The sequence below is a fragment of the Manis pentadactyla genome, assembly GCF_030020395.1.
Source record: "Manis pentadactyla isolate mManPen7 chromosome 15 unlocalized genomic scaffold, mManPen7.hap1 SUPER_15_unloc_1, whole genome shotgun sequence".
Classification (NCBI taxonomy): domain Eukaryota; kingdom Metazoa; phylum Chordata; class Mammalia; order Pholidota; family Manidae; genus Manis; species Manis pentadactyla.
In genome coordinates, this window is record NW_026644588.1 from 856,758 (window position 1) to 878,899 (window position 22,142).

At 43.7% G+C, this 22,142-nt stretch overlaps 1 protein-coding gene across 1 annotated transcript; it reads right to left on the reverse strand.

Annotated features, from left to right (window-relative positions):
• Window positions 1-14,646: 14,646 nt before the first annotated feature.
• ZNF134 (zinc finger protein 134) lies at window positions 14,647-21,681 on the reverse strand. The gene is made up of 3 exons (XM_057496542.1): window positions 21,448-21,681; window positions 14,815-16,466; window positions 14,647-14,781 (listed from the first exon to the last, which is right to left on the reverse strand). Exon 2 carries the CDS (start codon window positions 15,988-15,990, stop codon window positions 15,226-15,228), a length of 765 nt encoding a protein of 254 aa, XP_057352525.1. The 5' UTR covers window positions 15,991-16,466; window positions 21,448-21,681; the 3' UTR covers window positions 14,647-14,781; window positions 14,815-15,225.
• Between the last annotated feature and the right edge of the window lie 461 nt (window positions 21,682-22,142).

Consider the following 22,142-nt stretch of genomic DNA (forward strand, 5'->3'; position numbering starts at 1 on the left):
TGTCTATGCACAAAACATAAAAATTAATTAGCCTTTATAGCACTAACCCTGTAGTTGATGAGACCCCACCTAAGCAATCTGACTGTGTAGTGTGTGAGAAAGAGGTGGGCCTGTGACACAGGGAAAAAGGGATCAGGGAACATGAGGGGGAGTCCAGGCACTTGAAAGCATGGATAGGGTGTCCAGAGTAGGATTTAGAGTAAAGATGGACAGCTGTGAGTATACTGAACTGTGGTGAGGAAGAGCAGCTTTATTTTCTCTTCTCCAATTGTTATATATTCATTTTCTTGCTTGGTTGTGCCAAAGAGGACCTGCAGTATATTAGGGAACATTAGTGCGCAGGACAGCCATAGTGCTCTGTTCCTACTCTTAGGAAAATCCTTTACCAATGGGCCATGATCCATGATATCTGCAAAAAATGTGCATTTCATGAACAAATGATTATCTTTTTTTAAAAAAGATTTTTTATTAAGGTATGATTGATATGCACTCTTATGAAGGTTTCACATGAAAAAACAATGTGGTTACTACATTCACCCATATTATCGAGTCCCCCCCCTACCCCAATGCAGTCACTGTCCATCAGGGCAGCAAGATGCCACAGATCCACTATGTGCCTTCTCTGTGATACGCTGTTCTCACCGTGATCCCCCACACCATGTGCACTAAACATAATACCCCTCAATCCCCGTCTCCCTCCCTCCCCACCCGCCCTCCCACACCCCTCCCCTTTGGTAACCGCTAGTTCCTTCTTGGAGTCTCTGAGTCTGCTGCCATTTTGTTCCTTCAGTTTTGCTTCATTGTTATACTCCACAAATGAGGGAAATCAACAAATGATTATCTTTTATAACATCAGTACAGTGACCTAAGTAAGTACATTTTATATTGGCACCCGAGTGCTGAATAAGTCTAGCCTGTATTCAAATGTTGTCAGAGACCTACTAATGTTCCTTACATCTAGGTTCCCAGTCCAGAACTTCAATATCACAAATTGCCTTTATTTCTCATCCCTGTTTAGTGTCCATTGACCTGAAACAATCTGGTTTCCTTTCAGTCATTTTTGCTTGCTATTTCTTTACGAATATGTGTCACTGTTTTGTAAAATATCCCAGTTGGTGTACAGTGAAATAGGCTTATAATTAGATGGGGTTTATGTGGTTTTTCCTTTCGGTTTTTGCTGTTGGTCTCGGTTTTGGCCGAGAGAAAGCTGAAGTGCCGCTTGTCCTCAGTGGGTCATATCGGGAATCACACGATGTTTCCCTCTGACCACGTCCTTATGGCGACACCCTTTAAATTTTATTCCTCTGTTTCTGGGAGGCTGAGGGAGTGGTGTGGCCAGGCAGGGCATGATCTACTTTGTCTCCCAATCTCTCTCTGGCTTCTGTGAGGAGAGTGGATCGCCGGGGGAAGAGTTACAGGAGGGGGCGGGGGCCACTGTGCTCCAGGAGTGTGAACGCCACGGGCTGGCCTGGGGCGGTGGTGCTGGAGGTGGTGCAGGAAGGGTGGCCTGGGACATGTCAGGGGGCAGAGCTGGCAGGACAGCTGCATAATGGGATAACGGGGTGAATCCCAGAGATGACCGCTCCCCCCTCAGTCCTCAGGAGGGAGCCGTTGTGTCCGTGGGCCTGAGACAGGGACTGTGGGTGTAGTCAGAGCAGGGCGAGGGCCTCCGGAAAAAGACCCCTACACCAAAGCTCCATGTTAAACAGTTAAGCCAAGCCAGAGTCACATTAATTCTCTAAAGTAAAAATATCAAACTAGGAACATAAGCATTCTTCAGTGAGATCAGTTAAAACTAAAAAGCCAGGAGCAACTTGGCCTGGAAGTGTGAATACTCCCCAGGTAAAGAAAAGTACCTCAGCATAGCCTGTGTCTTCACGGTGTCAGTCAGATCAGTGCCTTGGTAAGGCTGACTTTAGCACCTGCTCAAAGGCCCAGCTTATTTAGGAAAAATTCTGTCTTAAAGCTAAGATTGCATTTTTAATCAAAGAAACAATAACTCAGCCCTTCTTGGAAGTGAGGCAGGCAGTCTTTCTTTGTTATTTTTCGTATTTCTATATCTTTAAAAAAATTTTGGTATCATTAATATACAATTACATAAGTGACATTATGGTTACTAGATTTCTCCCTGTTATCAAGTCCCCCCGAGATACCCCATTACAGTCTCTGTCCATCAGCGCAGCGAGATGCTGTAGAGCCCCTCCTTGTCTTCTCCGTGCTGTGCTGCCTTCCCCGCGCCCCCCCTGCATTATGTGTGCGGATTGTAATGCCCAGGAACTAAGGACAAGAAAATTGTTTCAGGTCACTCTGCCCAAAGTGAAGGAGTTGTGATTTAAGTCCAGGAGGGCTGTCCCGAGCCGTGATCGCAATCCTGGAACTAACCACGGCTGCCGAGCCTCCGGAGCCGGACACGGGGCCCGGCGCAGACCCTGATTTAACCCTCACCACCACCCTCCGGGCAGCGTTCTCCATTTACAGATGAAGGTGCAAAGGCGCAGCAGAGAAGAACCTCGCCAAGTCCACATTTATAATCTGATCCCCAAACACTCTTCTTAACCTTAGGATGACCGTGTAATTTACTGTCTCAAGTCCAGGGTACCTTCAGCAGCGGGAAGGGACAGCATTATATGACGCAGGCACAGTAGTGACAAGCCAGGACTCTCCCAGGCCCACTACGGCAGGCAGTGGGAACGGATATGCTCCCTGATCAGAAGGCGGCTATCCTGAGAATCAGAGCAGTGAATTTCTTGTTGTGCAAAATAACCCACTGATAAAAAACTTGGCATCTCTTCAAAAATAAACATTCTGGGACCATCTGGCCAGTCTGCATCCCTAGTCCTCTGTCTCTCGACAGCCTACAACCCCCCTAGACAGCGCGCCACCGTCCCCTCCCGGCGCGAGCCAGGAGCTCTCATAAAAGCCTCCCCACTCGCTCTCCTTTGAGTGTGGGCGAAGTTCATTCTTCGACCCCTTGAACAAGAACCCCGGCACTGGGCCTGTGGGGCTCGGCCTATTACCTGATAGATTTCCCCATCAGCACCCAGCAAACAGATGTTGAGTAAGTGAAGCCAAAGGCTTCAATTCCTGGAACATAGAACAGGCAGACCTGCTTATTGACCCCATGATACGGTCACTTGGGTAGTTACATTTCTAAGGCCCTCTTTCCCTTGGGCCTGCCAGGAATACGGGCGGAGGACTGGAAGCCTTGTGGAGCAGCGGTTAGACGTGTGAATCTGCAACATCTGCAGCTGCACCTCTTACCAGGAAGGACCCAGGGCAACTCCAGGACCTCCAGGTTTCCTCCCCTGCGCACTCACTGGGGGATCTGCTAACCAGGGAAGCCTCGGAGACTCATCTATGGAACAAGAGTGTGGACAGAACCACCTCACTGGGTTGTACAGATTCAAGAGTCGTAAAGTGCCTGTGGCCGTGTTTGGTACATTGTCAGCTATCGTGATCATTATTACCACCCTGCCTGTGTTACCTGCCCCTTTGTACCGTCTTTACCCTCCTTCCTTCCTCCTGAGGGTATGCTGCTGACATGGAGATTACCGGGTAAAAATATGCTGCAGATCACAATGACGTCCCGACCCTTAACAGGCCTCCGGCATGTGGGCTGTGGGCCCTGCTCCCCTTTGGCCTAAGATCCTGGCTTTCCTGCCAGTCAAACCCAGAACGTGTTCTCCTGTTTCCTGTCCCACTGCTGGAGGTGGGGGTGGTGGGGAATGCCACATAATGTTAATTGTTCCTTGAATAGAAATGAAAAACTTGTCCTCAAAATTTATTGATGAAAATTAAAGCGCTTGCCAAGGGAGTTTAGGGCCATCAAAAAGTATTGATAGCTACTTTGAATATTTATTCCATACCATTTAATGTAATCGTTGATATATTTGGGTTTAAATATATCCTTTTAGTTTTTGGATTTCTTTCCGAACCCTTGCTCTTTATCTCATTCTTTAAAAAGACTTTTAAAAAACATTCTATTGGTTAGTTATTTCTAATTCAATTTTTCCTTTCAGTTTTGCAAATATATACCCTTATTTTATTTTTGTATTGTTAAAGCTAAAAAATCACTTTTTTAACACTTACTTAACATGTTAGAGCACAAAGTTACAGATGGCTTTTTTTCTTCCTCCTGGATATTACAAGGGACTTAAAACATTAATTTGTCAAGATATTCCTGGGCTGCCGGAAGATGACTGGTTAGCCAGAGACGGGTAAGATTCCTCAAGGGAGGAACAACCTAAGACAGGCACAGTCACAGGGGGGTCATCAGGTGAGAAATTGGGGATCAACAGAGGTGAGGCTTAGAACCTCACCCCCCCTGTTTTGAGAGAAATCTTCTGCATCCGTGGATGTTTTGTTGCCCTTGTCTAGCTTGGATTAACACATAGTCTACAGGCACACACCTGATCATCTACATTGGCCCTCTTACAGCACTAAACTATGTTTTCTACCTTTATCTTGCATCTACCTAACACTTCAGCATTTTATTAAAAAAATAATAATAATAATAATAAGGGAGAAATGTGGGATTCACATATAAATCAAGTATAAAAATCAAATGAATATTCATATTTGACCTGATTGTTTATAGTTCATAATGCGTGATCAAAACTGAAAGTTTCTGTGATGACTGCCCTTGCACTGTTCACCATGTAAAAACTTATTCACTATGTAAGAATTTGTTCACCATGTAAGAACTTGTTCGTTATGTTTCAGAAGATTGGAGACTGTTGAGAATTAGGCTTGGGGTTGATCAATGATTGTGCATTGAGTCCCCGATACAGAATTTTATTGTTGTTAACAACCATTTGATCAATAAATATGAGAGATGCCCTCTCAAAAAAAAAAAAAAAAAAGATATTCCTGGGCTGGAAAACTGGCAAGAAGCTGAGAAAAGGTTTACATCTCAGAGGGCAGAGAAAGAGTTTTCTAACGTAACTGAAAAAATAAAAACAGGAGGTTAGAGTCTACAGTCGAGAAGAAACCTGTATCAAGTCTCATCAAGCTGAAGGGAACATCATTAAGGCTATCTTGATCACCTTCAAGCCCCTTCTGGTTGGATAGAACATCTTTATTTGGAGGTATGTCAGCTCATTTCTCTCACTTCAGATTCATCATTATGACTTCTTGAGGCCAGATCTAATTTGGAAGTAACAAGGAACCCGTCCATCACAGAGCAGCAAATCCCTCAACTTTGGAGCACAAATAATCACTGATATGGTCTGCATAAAATCATCTGCCTCTAGTCTGACAGCCATGGGCAGAGCCCTGGGGGAAAAAAAGCCACAGCCTTAAATCTCTTCACTCAGAAATTACCAAGATTTAAAAAAAAGAAATAGATGACAAGTAGGACTAAACAAACAAGCCCATAATAACAAAAACCAAAACCAAAACCAAACCAAACCCATCTTATTTCAACCATGGGAATAAATACTCCCACAGTGTGAATCCAAGAAAATATATATTCAGCTATTAAGCTACTAAATTATAAATTGATTTATCTTTTAGGAAGGTGAAAGTATAGAGAGAGGTATCTCTAGCCAGAATTACTCAGCATCTCAAAATATGTAGACAAGAAGAAAACAACAGAGGAGCATTGCAGCGATGTGCAGCGCTAGGACACAATGTTGCTGTTTGCAGAGGATGTTTGCAGGCTCGTGTAGACCCTCAAAGCCATAATGGAACGACACCATTGTTGTCAATTGCTTGAAAAGTTTCTGCACTCAGTCCTTCACCCCATATTGGTTGGGAGAGGGGGGAGGTCAGTTCTCACTGATTATTTCTCAGTGCACTTCCGATGTTTGCACTGCCACTTCCATTCAGGGTAAGGATGTGTGCTGTTATTTGCACAGATGGTCCCAGGAGTTTTGAGACCACAACAAGCAGTTTCTTTGAATAGTCTAAAAAGGAAACATTAAAAAATCTCCAAATATTAATTTCTCATTCTCCTATAAAAAATCAGTTATCTAGTAAAAAATGAACTTGTTTCAGATTAATAAACAAGTACAGAATAATGATGAAAAAGCATCCGTGTGGTCAAATGAATGAAAAAGAGATCTAGAGGTTTTTTTAGTGAAGATCATTTTATATCATAATAGCCAAGAAGTCAAATACAGTGAACTGTACCCCAAACATTTGTCAGACATCCACTTGTTCTCTTAATTAAAAATATCATTTGTAATTTGTATTTGACATATAATAGTTTTTTATAGCCATTTATCTATGCTTCATGGGAAAATGTACCAAACGGCATTTTCAGTTTATTTTTCTAAATAAATGTGTTGTTTGTATTAAAAAAAACATTAATTTGTCCCCTAGTAATTAATACATATGTTGTTCAAGTTATGTATGGTAATTCTATCATTCTGGTGGGGGAGCGTGTGTGTTTTCCTCGGACCTTGTCCCCACTGCAACAAAGAATTGAAGGGCAGAGACACAAGTAGTGAAGCAGAGTGAAAGTTTTATTTAAAGTTACTTAAAGAGAGAAAAAGTGTGGCCACCTCAGCGAGAGAGGTGTCCCTGAAAGACTGGAGAAAGTTTAAGATTAAAAGGCTACACACTTAGAAAGTGTGGGCAACCTCAGAGAGAGGAGCGCCCGAAAGGTTGGGGGTTCTCCCTTTTAAGGATTCTTTAGGAATGGGACTAAGGCCTGGGGGTGCAGACCTGTTAAGTATTGCAACTCCCCAAAGAGGTTTTACTACTGCTTTCCAGTTACTGATATGTGTACCCATCTCCCCAGCAACCTCTCCTCCTCATCCCCCATCCTTCACCCCCCACCAAACCTTTGCCAAGGGCTGAGTTTGGGCCAGTCAGGATCCTTCTCTCTTCTGAACACCAATCAGATGTGTACTGGGTTTTCACCTCATTTGCTTAATTTATGTACCAGCCAGACTTGTAATGAGTTATTTGTGCCTTTGAAGGAGCAGCCTTGTGCTGAGTTCCGGGGGACGGTGCTTTGGGGGTAACCCCAGTGTTTTCCTTACTTGCTGCAAGTAACAAACTTTCCTTTCTTACAATCCGGCTTAGCTGAGTCTTCTAAATCGCTAATCCTCATGTGAACACTTCAAACAGCTGATGAGCACTGGTTGCTGAACTGGGAGTGGGCAATCCCTGCAAGTGGAGCCCACCCAGAGCTGATTCTCCCAAGAGCTGGGGCTCACCAAGAGGTAAACCCCCTGTGAGCAGACACCCACTCAGGGAGAAACTAACCCTTTGTATTTGGTTACTCTGGTAGTAGACACTTGCATATGAATAAAGGAAGAAATGGGTAACTTAGTGCCCTGTTGAGGACAGCTGTGTTATTACTCCACATTAAGAAAAAAAGTAATCTTTCCCAGCAGGCAAAGAATAGCACAGAGGCTCACGTGTCATGAGCGATGAACACAAAGGGGCTCAGTGTTTGGAAACATAAAGCCACAGAGGTGCTGACCAGCCACTGGGCTGGATTCATACTTAGGGTTACACAGAAAGTCAACATGGAGGAGAGAGAATAAAATAAAAGTGCTCACGAAAATCGGGACGGCTTGGGTGGCTCTGGCTCTGTGGGAAGGTCTCAGGGAGAGGATGTGGCTCTGAGAGTATTTTGGGCCCTGCTTGTGCCTGTGCAGGATGAGGATGATGGAGCCACTGGTCATGGGAACCAAACACACAGTTGATCAAAAATACTATGTCTGCAAGCAGTGAGCGTGTAACTTTGCAGTGGGCCCAGAACAGTATTTAAATATTTCTTCCAAACATATTTTTGCTGTTGCTTGGGCCACACCTTTGTAGCAACATGTATATTTACTTGGTGATTCAGTATTCAACAAAAGGAACAGCAGAAGTCAATGTACTTTAGTATTCTAATCCTGAGTTTCTCCCTCTTAAAGCTACTGGGGCCACACTCGAAGGCTGGGAGCCACCAGGGAGGCAGGTAGTGCTGAGGGAAACCCATCTGGCCACTCTATGGAAATAGAAAACAAGTTTACACCCAGCACCATCCAGGAAGTATTTTGGTGCAAAAGCTGCCATTTCTTGAGAGAATCCATTTCGAGAAAATGAAGCAGTTGGCTATGACAAGGTGACTGATGACTTGGTTTGTGGGTCTGATTTTCTCCAGCGACCAAAGTGAAGATAGAAAAAGAAAGTAAGGAGTTTCCCAGGATTCCAACTTTCATCAGAGGAAGATAGTCACCCAATCTAAGGGATAGTTTTTAATCAGAGTCAGAAGAGTCTAGCAAAGAAGGAAATATATTAAATCTTATTCCCAGAAAAGTGTAATGCTTAACCTGATATATTTTCCCACAAACTGAGACCAGGAGACCACTTCATACTCACTAAGGTGTCTAAGATAATATTAAAAACAAAAAACAAGAGTTGGTAAACTGGAGAAATTGGTAGCCTTCTGCAGCCGGAGGGAAAGTGAAAGCACAGCTGCTGTGGAACGCAGAGGGGCGGTTCCTCAGATCACAGGCTCACCACACGGTCTAGCAAACCACGTTTGAGCATATACCCCAAAGAGGAGGGCAGGATCTCAAAGGGGGAACTGTACATCCACGTTCACAGCAGCATTATTCACAATAGCCAAAAAATGGAAGCAACCCAAGAGTTTATTGGCAGGTGAGTGGATAAACCAAATGTGGTATACAAGTAGAATGGAATATCATTGTTTAAAAAGGAAGAAAATTCTGACACATGCTACTGATGGATGAACATTGAGTATATCATACTAAGTAAAATCAACCAATCACAAGAAGACAAAGTATTATTCTACCTCTGTAATGTATCTAGAGTAGTCAAACCAGACAGACAGAAAGCAAAATGGTTTGTGCCAGGAGCTGGGGGGTGGAGGAAATGGGAGTTGTCATTTTATGGGGACAGAATTTCAGTTCTGCAAGATGACGAGAGTTCTGTGGGGGAATGGTACTGATTATGTGGTGCACAGCAATATGAATGTATTTAACACCACTGAACAATACATTTTTAAATGGTTAATATCATATTTTGTTATGTGTATTTTACCATGATTTTTAAAACCTGAAAATGTCTTTATGAAAACAAAGGCTCTTTATTAAAGCACTTTATGCTTTATAAAGCATATGCTTTTGTTAAAAAAAAAAGGCACAGTTATTATGAAAACAATGTAAACATTAAGAGGGTACCAAGAGATGATGCACTCTGCCATACACTCAGACTATCAAACTCCACAGCTGTAACAATTGAATGTGGAAATTCTCTGTACACTGCTATGGAGTTATCACCAGAATGTATTTTAACTGCAAAAAGAAATCAGGGTACAGAGTGTATATATAACATACTACACTTTTCTTAAAAAGAGGAAGGATATATATATAAATATATTTTGGTATCATTAATCTACAATTACATGAAGAACATTATGTTTACTAGGCTCCCCCCTTCACCAAGTCCCCCCCACATACCCCTTCACAGTCACTGTCCAACAGTGTAGTAAGATGCTGTAAAATCACTACTTGTCTGAGGAAGGATATATTTTAAAATAAAACAGTTGAAGAACTAAACCCATGTAATGGTTATAGGTGGAGGACAGAAGTGAACAGAGTGGAGGGAAAAACAGAATTCTCTTGAATAATCTTGCATTAGTATTGACTCAGGAACAGCCACAACACTGAATTAAATAATTTAAAGTATCTACAGGACTGAAAAGGAAATGGATCCAACATGAAGTAGATTGGTAGAGTTGGTGGTGTAATGCAGAGATAAGTCGTTTTTAAGTTACTTTAAAACACCCGAGTTTTAACCAAATCTCTCAAGTGGGATCTAGATCAAAGACAACACTCTGACAAAATAAAATTCTTAAACTGTAGTCTTTAATCACAAAAAATATTGCAATTGTTTTAAAAGATACAATTAAATAATAACAGTATCACTGGGAAATTAGGTTTTCAGCAATAATAAAATATAAATGTAAAAACCATGAAGTCAATGGACTAACAGTTACCAAAGGGAAAGGAACTGGGGAGGATGGGTGGGAAGGACAAAGGCGGGGAAAAAGAAAGGGGGCATTACGATTAGCATGTATAGTACATGGGGGGCATGGGGAGGGCTGTGCAACACAGAGAAGACAAGCAGTGATTCTATAGCATCTTACTATGCTGATGGACAGTGACTGTAATGGGGTGGGGGGGGACTTGGTGAAGGGGGGAGCCTAGTAAACATAATGTTCATCATGTAATTGTAGATTAATGATAACAACAGCAACAAAAAACCCATGAAGTCATGTAAAACCATTATATTGCTAAATTTGTTTTGAAGAATCAGTGTGTAGTCATAATAGTGTATTTGACAAATACATTTTTTACAAATCTTTCCACAGAGAGGGTTTAGTTGTAATGAGCACTCTTATACTCAGGCTGTCAACTCCACACATGATTTGCTCATAAAAGGAACCAGAGCTTTTTGAAAAAGAAGCTTGCTCTCAAGTCTGGGACAGAAAATTTACAAGATGAGGATGAAACTTTTTCAAACAAGACAGTAGCAAAGGTAACAAAAATAATAAAACACATGGTCATATTTAAAGCAGCCTGGCATAGATTTGAAGAGGTTTCTTACTGTGAAAGATAAGTATCTTATGAATGAACTGAAACACATCAAGATAAAGTCATATGTCCCTACTGATATAAAAATAATAATCCAACATTGACAAGCTTAGAACATTTCAAGAAAAAAATCTCAAGATTCATTAATAAAGGGGATGGTACCAAGCATTGATTTTTCCTTTTCTGCACAGACTGTCTACTCCCTTTCTGGGTAACTAATGAGCTGATGGAAGAGTATCTTTCTTCATGGAAGAATTCTACCTGATAGCTGCCTGAGCCCAGTTCTACCATAAAACAATTTTGACATATTTTGGTTCACAATATATTGTAAGAAAGGATACCAAAGACATATGCACCCCTATGTTGATCGCAACACTATTCACAATAGCCAAGAAAAGGAAGCAACTTAAGTGTCCATCAGTAGATGAATGGATAAAGATGTGGTATATATACACAAGGGAATATTATTCAGCCATAAGAAGAAAACAAATCCTACCATTTGCAACAACATGGATGGAGCTAGAGGGTATTATGCTCAGTGAAATAAGCCAGGTGGAGAAAGACAAGTACCGAATGACTTCACTCATCTGTGGAGCATAAGAACACAGCAAAAATTGAAGGAACAAAACAGCAGCAGACTCACAGAACCCAAGAATGGACTAACAGTTACCAAAGGGAAAGGGACTGGGGAGGGTGGGTGCGAAGGGAGAGAGAAGGGGAATAAGGGGAATTACGATTAGCACACATAATGTTGGGGGGGCATGGGGAAGGCAGTATAGCCCAGAGAAGACAAGTATTGACTCTATAGCATCTTACTATGCTGATGGACAGTGATTGTAATGGGGTATGTGCTGGGGACTTAATGGGGGGAATCTAGTAACCACATGCTTAATGATACCAAAAAGAAAAGAGGCAAAAAAATTTTTCATCTTAAAAAAAAAGATACTAAAAGAGATTTTTTAATGCAACACAACTAAAATATTTAATATATAAATTCTATTAACAGAGGAAGCTGTCCTGACAATTTTCAGGACCAGTATTCATCAGTTTGATAAAAGACAAAGAATTGAACAAATTTTTATAAACAAGTATTCTAGGAGAACATACATATTAAGTGCTCATCTATGATAATGAAAATAAAAATTAAACATTAAATGAGAATAGATTTTTCACAACTAAGGTACATAATCTTCCATAATTGCTTATACATTCAAATTTTTATTATGGATCCTGATATTTTGTATCATCCTTGGTGTTGCTAAAGAGCAGTAACACAATTACTATTTAAGAAGTCTAAACATTTCAAAATACTCTGAGTACAGAATATTATAAATATGTGTTATTTCTTATCATTTATCTTTTTAACACCCACTTTTAACTCAGAATTTTCTTGTAAGGACCTAATTTTAAAAATGTTTTACAGAGCTTTGAAATGAAGAATCTTTTAAATAACAACTTTAATTTGCAATCATATTCCTCTGGTATATATTGTGTTAAGCAAGTGACATAATTAAAATTAAGAAGAGAAACTAGAATTAAGACTTTGGGGAAGAAATCAACTGATTTTTGATGAACATAAGACCCTCTGGATGGGAGCAGAGGGAATGAAATAACACATCCTCTGAGCAAGAATGGTTTACAGCCAGAGGACTTTGGTGAGTGTATTTTATCACAGGAGGGAAGACAGTGACTACCTAAGACAGGAGGGCAAGTGAGATAGAAGGTAACGTGTATTTCAAAATAAAATTCTTCTGAATCCAGTGTTTTGCTTTAACACGCACGTAGTAGGCAACTACTGTGTTCCAGATACTTTTCTAAGTGATCAAGAGTAACAGATATGGGTGAGTCTCGGGGTATGACCCACCCAGGCACAAATCCTCTGCACCCACAGATCTATGAAACTAAAAAACAAGCTTTCTTCTTCTAAAATGGTGGAACAGACCTAGGATAAGTTATATTCATTCATTGTTTCAAATGGGGAGAAAATGGAAGAAAAAAAGAGCCACCAGTCCTTAGAAATTTTGATATCAAGCTTGAAAAACTGCATTAGGAATTAAGGCCTGGGAAAATCATCTATGGTTCAGAGCTCTGCCACTGGCATCACAGCTCTGTACTCTGGGTTCTATTATGAGTCCACATTCCTTTTTCCTGAAAGGTAACAAGGGCTTGCAGTTGTTTCTTCAGCCAGTTTCCTATGTGTAGAATACTGGAGGTCGTCCTACACAATTTACCTTCCTGCCCTCATTGTCCCTTTAGACCAAAGATCTTTTTTCTACAATAAAATTTACAAGAACTCTGTGTTTCCTGTCTATGCCAGATTCACTCCATGAGATTAGTCCACAGATTTTTTTCCTAGATAATCTCCTATTTTTGGCTTTTGCTGAGATGGTTGAGGGACAACTTTATGCTTCCTAGAAACTTTGGTTATGCTGAGGGAACCTCAAAGAGATTTTTGTGACTGAATACTCTGATCTTTTGGTGTTGCTGAGGTACTATACAAAAGGTTGTGTAGCCACTCCCCTATTTCTTTAGAACAGGCTTTCCTGACCATGAATTTCTTAATCTCAATAAGCATCTAAGATGAGCTAACTTCTCAAATCATCAAGTCTTGGGTCACTTCTTACTACAATCAGTAAGAAGAAATAGGACACATGTTCAGCTAAATGTCCATACAAAGACTTGCACATGAATATCTGCAACAGCTTTATTTCTAGTATTTAGAATTTGGGGAAAACCCAGATGCTAATTAAGATAAATGGATAAATCATGGTATTGTCATGCAGAATATTACTTAGCAATAAAGAGAATGACCTATTCATACACACATGGGTGACTCTCAAACTAATTATGCTGCATGAAAAAACTGACACAAATTAACTTTTAAGGTTCCACTTAAAAGCCTTAAAGACAAGTTTATATTGCAAATAAATCAATGGTTGCCAAGGGAAGGGAGGGGAAGTATTAGGAAAGGCATTGAGAGGGATTATGAAGGGGCAGATTAGTTTTGTGGGTCATGTGATATCATGACATGGGTGATTATTTCCTACATGTATATGTAAGTTTAGGTTTACCAAAGTGCACACTGTATGTGCAGTATATTGCACGTTAACTATGCCTCAATCAATCTATATAAAGTGGTCCCACTTAAAAATCTGGGCCTTCCATTTTTACTGGAAAACCTGAATATTGAGCATTAACCCATGACTCTACCATTTCAGGCCAAGCACCTTGTGAAGAGAACTTCTTCCTCAGTAGCAAGAAACACCGGCAAAAAATGAATGCTGTTTTAAGTGAGTCACCAGGATCCCTGGCTGGTCATAAATCTCCATCCTTGGATCACAGTATCTCTTTGTTCTCAGTCCCAGAGTTCTTGCCCATGAAGCAAAGACATTGAGGTTAAGAGCCCAGGGAGGCATAGGAATTGAGGAAAACTACATTATTCGCTCTGCCTCTGACCTTGGGCGTTAAGAGTGACACAGTCCTGAAAGTCCTGAGATTTCCATATGCCTGGATACTGTACAGCCAGTGACTGGCATGTTTGTGGACATGCTTACAATAGGCACACCCACTCTTGTAGGCTGCAGTCTCCCCAGTCCCAAATACACCCAGAGTTTCTGTACCAATTTTGTTTCCTTCCTGGACACAGTAGGTCTTAGAGCCAGTGACTTGTGTACAAGATCCCAGCCTTCAGGTGTCTGGCACTTGGCAGGACCTGAGGAAGAGCTTCCCCTCAGTGCTGGTGGATATGGGATGCAAACTGTAAACAGGACACTCAATCCACGTTGCTCCAAATCATACTGCAGGTTGTCATAACAGTACCATCACCTCAGTGTGATGCCTGAGCCCTCAACTCTTAAATCCAGACAAAAGCAGGCCCATAAAGCCCTTTATTCTCACCTAAGCAGCTTTTGTCAGCAATGGAAATTAACCTCAAAACTGAACTGAAAACTGTTCCCTGCCAGCCTATTCCATGAGGCACACAAGGTCGCAGGCCCCCCCAAACACTGTTTACCTCTTCAGTTTGGCAGAACCTAATTGTTTTCAAACCACTCTAAACAGTAAAAAGAACCTCCCAGATTAAAAGTAGCTTAAATAATGTCTTTATTATTACACAAAGCAGAGAAATGTGAGGCAAGCAGTTCTTCAGGCTGGGTGACTTGGAGGCTGGAAAAATCTGTCACATGTATCAAGGGAGACCAACAATATCCATGAATAAAACCTTTGGGAGACCAACAATATCCATGAATAAAACCTTTTCTGTAAGCTACCAAACACAGCTCAGGTCCTCGTAGCTAAAAGTGGTTCCTGTCCATACCTGTACCAGTCAGTGGGGAGGGAGTAAGGACTGCCATTTAACTCGGGTTTCTTCTAATTCCCTCCTCAGTTGGAGAAACAGTACAAGGCTGTCTTCTCTGAGGATATTAGGGTAACTAAGCTGGTAGAGTTGAGATAGTTTCAGCCATAGGCATCGACAGCGATAAATCTGGCAAGGAACCTGAGGCGGCCACACAGCCCCTGACAGCTTCCCTTGTAACTGGCATTCCTAAGATCTCTCTCTAGGGTTTATGTTCAGATATACGAGGTTCAACACCTGATGGATGTCTCCTCCTCAACGAGTAACCACAGAATAACTCTCCATGAGTCCTGTGGGTTAAAAGCACTCCTAAAGCCTCCCTGCATTGTGAACTTTTTGGTGTCGAATGAGATGGGAGCTTAAACTATAAGCTTTCCCACATTCATTGCACTCATATGGCCTCTCTCCAGTGTGAACTTTTTGGTGCCGAACAAGGTGGGAGGTTCTGATGAAATCTTTCCCACACTTGCTGCACACAAAAGGCCTTTCCCCTGTGTGAACTCTCTGGTGTGCAATAAAATCAGAGCTTCGACTAAAGAATTTTCCACATTCAATGCACTCAAAAGGTCTTGCCTCAGTGTGAATTCTCTGGTGTTTAATGAGGGTGTATTTGTGACCAAAGGATTTCCCACAATCACTGCATACATAAGGATTTTCTCCAGTATGGATACTCTCATGCTGAACAAGTGTGGATTTGTGTCGGAAGACTTTCCCACAATTGCTGCACTTATAGGGCCTTGCTCCATTGTGAACTCTCTGGTGTACAATTAGGTTGGAGTGATGGCTAAAATATTTTCCACATTCGCCACACTTATAAGGCATTTCTCCTGTGTGAATTCTTTTGTGCTGAGTAAGGTTGTCTTTGCGGCTAAAGGCTTTCCCACATTCACTGCATTCATATGGCCTCTCCCCGGTATGGATTCTCTGGTGCTGGACTAGTGTGGCTTTGCGATTGAAGGATTTCCCACATTCACTGCACTCATAAGGCCTTTCTCCAGTGTGGATTCTCTGGTGCTGGACAAGTGTGTCTTTGCGGTTGAAGGCTTTCCCACACTCACTGCACTTGTAATGCATATGTCCAATGTGAAAGGCCTCCCCACTCTCAGTGCTCCTTGTCTTCCTCTTCCTGTGGGTGGCCTTTTGTTGGTGACTGTCCAAACTGGCCTGGAAATCCTTCTGATCCTCCTTACATGTAAAGGGCTTCTCTGACAAGTGAGGTCCTTCACAAACTCTAAGATTCTTCACAAATGAAGTCTTGCCTTTGTTTCTTAAGGATTTCTCAACATTGCACTGCCTCTGGTGCTGGTGAAAGTTAGCACTGAACCAGAATTGTCTACTGCATATCCCACATGTGTAAGGTTTCAGTCCATGGCGTGTTTCCTGGTGTTCATCTAGGTGCAAAATATCTTTCAAGGTCTTAGGGCCACCTATGTCACAGGGGTGAGCTGTATGGGTCGGCGAACCTGGCTCAGAAGTACTAATGTGTGACACTCCTACAGTAATGCTTTGCTCTGAAGATGCTTCTTCACCCTCCACTCCATGCCAACCATCTAAAGGAAGAAAAAAATGCCGATGTGAAAGTTCAGTTTGATGGGAGGGGGCAATCCCCTCACAAATTTGTCTACCATACCCAGGATTAAGTACATGGGATTGTTGGGATGAAGAATCATCTGGGATCAGGTTAAAGAAAGAGCTGGTGTGCAGTACTGGGCTCTAAGGGTCACAGAATGGGGAAGGCCTCACAAGGGATGAAGACAAGGGATGGGATGTAGCTCAGGGATAAGAGGTAGGCAGGACCTCCTCTGCAAGTGAAATTTAGAAGAGCCATGGCTCTTGGAGGAAGTATACAGAAATGTATGTCCAGAATCAGTGAAATATGATTTAAAATGAGTAACTGGTATTCAAAAACTATGTGTATGTCTCATGACACATTATCATTGTCCAACATAGGATAGCACTGCAGAGGGGACAGTTTAGAGTACTAGTAAATTGGGATGGACAGTCCTGGGTCAGAGATGAGACTAGGAATGACAAGTATGTAGTACCCAGAATGGTGAGGACAATACAGAAATGAGATACAGCCTAGAACTTGGGCACTAAACAGAAGTGGGCATAGGACAGGTTTTGGTGCCATATGAACCCAGCCCTGAAGCCACACCCTCCCAAAGCTCCCACTCACCAGGGCCTGTCCAAGCCCGTCCTGCCATGGCTAGAGTCATGGTCTTTCAGTCATGCACACAGACCTTTGTCCCCAGCTACAGTTCAGCAACCACAGAGGATCTGGAAGATAAGTCACAGAGGAAAGACAAGGCAAGTGAGTGGGAAATCAGTGTCCCAGAGCAGTCCACCCATGAGAGATTAAGAGAACTGAATATTACAAGTGAACATCAGAAATTACTTGTACCAACAACCCAGTGGGCCCCACAAGCAATGACGACTGCAATTCATGAACCAGGTAGGACCAAGGAAATGTTAATTAAAGGAAGGGACCAGAATCCAGAGAATAGAGGTATCATGAATGTGGACAGAGCCATCCAGCCAAGGAGAGGCCAAGCAGGGTAGCAACTACTGGGTTGATCAGAAGCCTTCTGACCCTCAAACTTTCAGGGTAGAAGGATCTGGGGAGCACAGGGAGTGTAGGAGAGAGAACACACAGCTGAGCCCTGGCACTCAGAGAACCCACAGGAGGGAGTGAGGGGAAATAGCAGTACCCATGGTCCACCAATAGCAAACTCTGAAGGTAAAAAAGCAGCCCAGAAAACGGGCATGTGGGGCTGTAAGCAGGAATCCAATATTCAGTGCAGAGCAGAGAGCACTGCATCGATACAAGGCTCAGCACTGTCATGCATCGTCCACTCAACCCAGAAGTACACAAACACATCCTCAAAAATCACATGACCCTGTGTGACTTGGGCAGTGGAGCACAGGGGGAGCAGCTCTCTCCAGGACTCATGGTCTATCTACCACATACTTACTTTCCTCCCTGGCTCCCCAGCTCAGACAAGGTCCTAGGCCCTGATGATTGCTGTCAGCTTCATCCCCATTTCCCATTAATCTTCTGTCCAGCCTAGAACAAGAGGCAGGTGGACAAACAGACACTATATAGTCTGGGCCTGGTATGCAGTCAAGTATTTCACCTCTTATACACAAATTTAAGTAAGGCAGATTCAGATTTTGTCTCCATGAACTATCACTCTTTGGATCACACCTCTCTATGGACATCCACAATACAGGTATCTCCCACGTGCAGATCTATACACAGCATCCAGAGAATGCTTGATTAATTCATCCAGGATCACATCTGACCCCCTGCCATGGGTATCTCTGAAGCCAGCTATTAAATCCTCCCTTCCTGGCCCTATTGCTTGATTCAAACTTCAGCAATCCAGAACCACATGGAGCTATCAGATAAATCCAAACCTTTTCCATTTGCTGCTGCACACTGAGGCTGTTACAGCCTCATTAGTCACAGAATTAACACTAAACTTTCATTCAAAGCCCACACCCACTGGCCTTCTACCTCAAGCATAGTGATTCTGCCAACTGATATTATTTGCCCCTGAGCTAATATACCAGCTTGCCTAAAAACTCCCCAGCTCATACCAGAAGTCACTGCCAAGAGCCTGGGAAGCACAGAGAGAGGACAAGCACCAGCTTTAGCCTTTCAGTTTATCTCTATTACTACCGCATGCCAGCATCTGTCTCATGTCCACTCTCCCTGGAAGGCCCCACCACCATGGACACTAATCTCTTTCTCACCTCTTAGGTGACTCCTATGCATACTCTGCTGTGCCAAACTCCTTTCTAGATCCCTAATGGTGCTGGATTATGACATAATGAATCTTTAAATCTAACGATGTAGCTCTATCCTAATCCACACACTGGCCGCCACCTTGTGGATGTCTCCAAATTGGATCTATCCTCTGAACTCCAAACTTGTGTGTCCAGCTGCCCACTTGATAACCCCCAATCAGACGTCTTTGGAATATTGTAGATTCAACATGGCAAAAACCTAGTAACTCCTGACATGACCTCTGAAAGTTACTCCCATCAGCAATTTCACCATCTCAGTTGAGGATTTTCCCATCCTTACACATTCTTGGGCCAAAAACTTTATGGTCATACTTGACTCCTCCCCTTCTCTCATCAACCACATCAGAAAACTTGTCTGGTCCTACTTAAAAAAAAAAAAACGTCCAGAATCCCAGCACCCGCACCTCACCCCCACAGCCGCCCCACTCTGGTCTAACTGGCAATCAGTCCTTCCTTACTCTATAGTCTTTTCTTCACTGTGCAGCCAGAGAAAGCCAGTTAATACCAGAGTGAGATCATTCCTTCCTCTGCTCCAAACCTTCCATGGCTCCCCCCACTCGAGAAGCCTAGTTCCACAAGCTGCCCCTTCAGAACTGGATTCTGTCCCCTGCTCCCTGAACACAGTAGACATAATGGAAACCTGAGGGTCCCCGAACACTCCAGTTCAGCCTCAGGTGGTGTACTTGCACATGTTGGTTTCTTGCCTGGGACACTTGTTCCACACAGTCCTATTGCCTCCTAGAAACGGAAACCCATCCATTTGATTCCAGAATAGAATTCAAGGCAAAAGGCCTTCAGTGACACCAGCATCCCCAAATTCTACCAGCAGGGAGAAGGGTAGGTGAAGACTGCTTGGACACCACCCTTTGCCTTACTGGGCTGCCAAGGTCATGGGGAGAAGGGGGAGGCTGAACAAGGACCTGCGCAGGCTGTACTCGTCTGTGCATGGATCATAAGCACTTCTGCCACCACAGAAACCTGGAGGGAAGACGAAGAGGGAGCTGGGAGTGGCAGGTCATCACAGTGGGGTCTCAGGCTGAACTGTCCCCCTAACCTATGACATTTGGAGGATGACTTCAGGTTGTTTAACCTTAGATACTGAGACCTCAGCGCTGCCTCCTACCAGCTATGTGATCATGCACAAACACCTGTGTCTCACTGTCCTCATCTGTAAAGCGGGGGTAATAGCAAACCTACTAGGACTGCTGTTTATACCAGATGTGTTAGCATGTGTCAAGTACCTTTGAATTAGTTTTTACTGTCCAGAAGCTTAACACTTTTGTAAATATTTTTGGTGTAAATGAAGTGTTAGGTTTTTTAAATTTAGAGTTTGTTCTTAAGCGTTGAAGAAAATGTGGTATTTAAGACTTCCAATTGTAATCAAATACTTAGACGCAAGCACATCAATCAATAAACAATGATATTAACTTAACTCATCAAATCCACATATTGTTAATTTTTAAGTACCTGCCTGTGAAGTACATACTAGTCTTTTCTGCAAACCAGCCTACCTGGTACACACTCCACTGAAGGAAAGGCTGCTTGTGGCTTTTCATGAGAGACGCTCATCCCCTCTCCTGACCTGAGGAGTTACAGAAATAGACACCAGCACCCTGGGTTGAGCTCGGGCTGCTCCACTCCCCTGGCTGATTTTTCCGGTCCCCAGCCAGTGCCTTTGCTGAGTCCACAGGGCACCTCTCACATCTTGCTCTCCATCTCCTGCCTGACTTCTTATGCCCTACATCCCTCTTCCTCCTGCTAAGACCAACCAGGACCCTTTCAAATGCCAAGACTCCCCCTTTCTAGCGGGAATCTCAGCATATCCACACGCTCCTTCCCTAACCTCCCCAATCTCTCACCTCAGGGGCCATATAAAGTAACAACCTTGATGCTTTTCCCCTTTCTAAATCTGATTGCCGGGCTTTGACCTGACTGAGGTCTCACCCCTCAGAGATCTCCAGCCCACCTCCCTCCACAGAGCTCCTGACCTGCAGTCCAGATGCCCATGTGACACCTCCACTTGGAGACACCTTAGATTTACTACGTCCTTATTTCAAATCCCCGATCCCACTGAAAAATGCTCCCTGCTTCAATTTACCCATTCCCACTCTTTCAGATGCTCATAGGGGGAAAAAATTGGAAAGCCCTTCACTCCCAACCATACCTGACAGAGCTGGGAACCCTGTTGGCTCTACCTTTAAACTCTCTCCAGAATTAAAGGACTTCTCCCCCACCAACCCCTGGGCCTACAGCCACCGCCACAACACTTCTGAATCCTGCTGCCTCCATCCCCATCATCCCACCCTAGTCTGCTTTCTCATGAGTAAAGGTCGGGATATTCTCCGGTGTTAAACAAATCATGTCCTCCAACAGCTCCCAGAGTCCTCGCACCGAAGGTACTGATCTCACCCCGCCTTTCCAGGCACAAATACAACTCACACTTTGTGCTCTCTGCAGACAGGAGCTCAGCTTCCCGAATGCTCCCAACCCAGTCGCACCTCCCACTTTGCTCGTGCTCGTCACTCCGCTAGTAACACTCCCCTGCGTCTCATCACACCGGCCGTTAGGAACAGGAGCTCCACCCACTGCACCAAACACCCTACTGCCCAGCACACTGGAACCTGGGCTGCAATGGCCACAACAGAAACCTCTTACTGGGGCTCTGTGATTCGGAGATGAGGACTGGGGCGCGTCGGGGGCAAGGACCGCAGTACCCACCGACGCCGGGTCGGTCACGGCAGCCGCCGCCATCACAGTCCGGACCCCACTGAGCCGTCACGAGCCCCGGGTCCCTAGGCGGTGGCGGCGGCGGCGTCTTCGTGGGCGCTGCCACCCGGAAACCTCTCTGTAGCGGCGACGGGGTCTCCTCCCACGCCTTCCCGCTTCGGTCACCTCTCAAGCGAACCAGAGCTCGCGAGCCCGTGTTGGGAGGGTTCCGGCAACAGCCAACAAAATGTCTGCCGCGAGGAAGATACCGGAAGTCCCGCCCAGACGCCTTCCGCACCTACGGAAACGTCTCCAAGAGCGCATCGTCACTGTGGGACGCAGAGGTTTCTGGGTAATGTAGTTCCTTCCAGTAATCAGCCTTAACGACGATTGGGCGCCCTCTGCCCGGGGACTAAGGCCAAATGGAACCGCGGGGGGCGCTGGGCAGTGGTTCCTTGAGGCTCTGAGGGCTGGACGGGCCTTCGCTCCTCTTAAAGAGCAGTGAACACTGCAGGGGTGCAGGAAATGTTTAGAAAGGTTCTTTCAGATATTCCCCAAAGCTACAAAATCAAATGGACAGACACATCGTATCAAATGTCACTTAGAGTGCACTTGTAGACAACTCATATTTACTTTTTACATACCTGTAGGCGGAAGCTTTACTTCGGCTCTTTGAACCTCAGTTGGGTCGGGGCAAGAGAGAATTG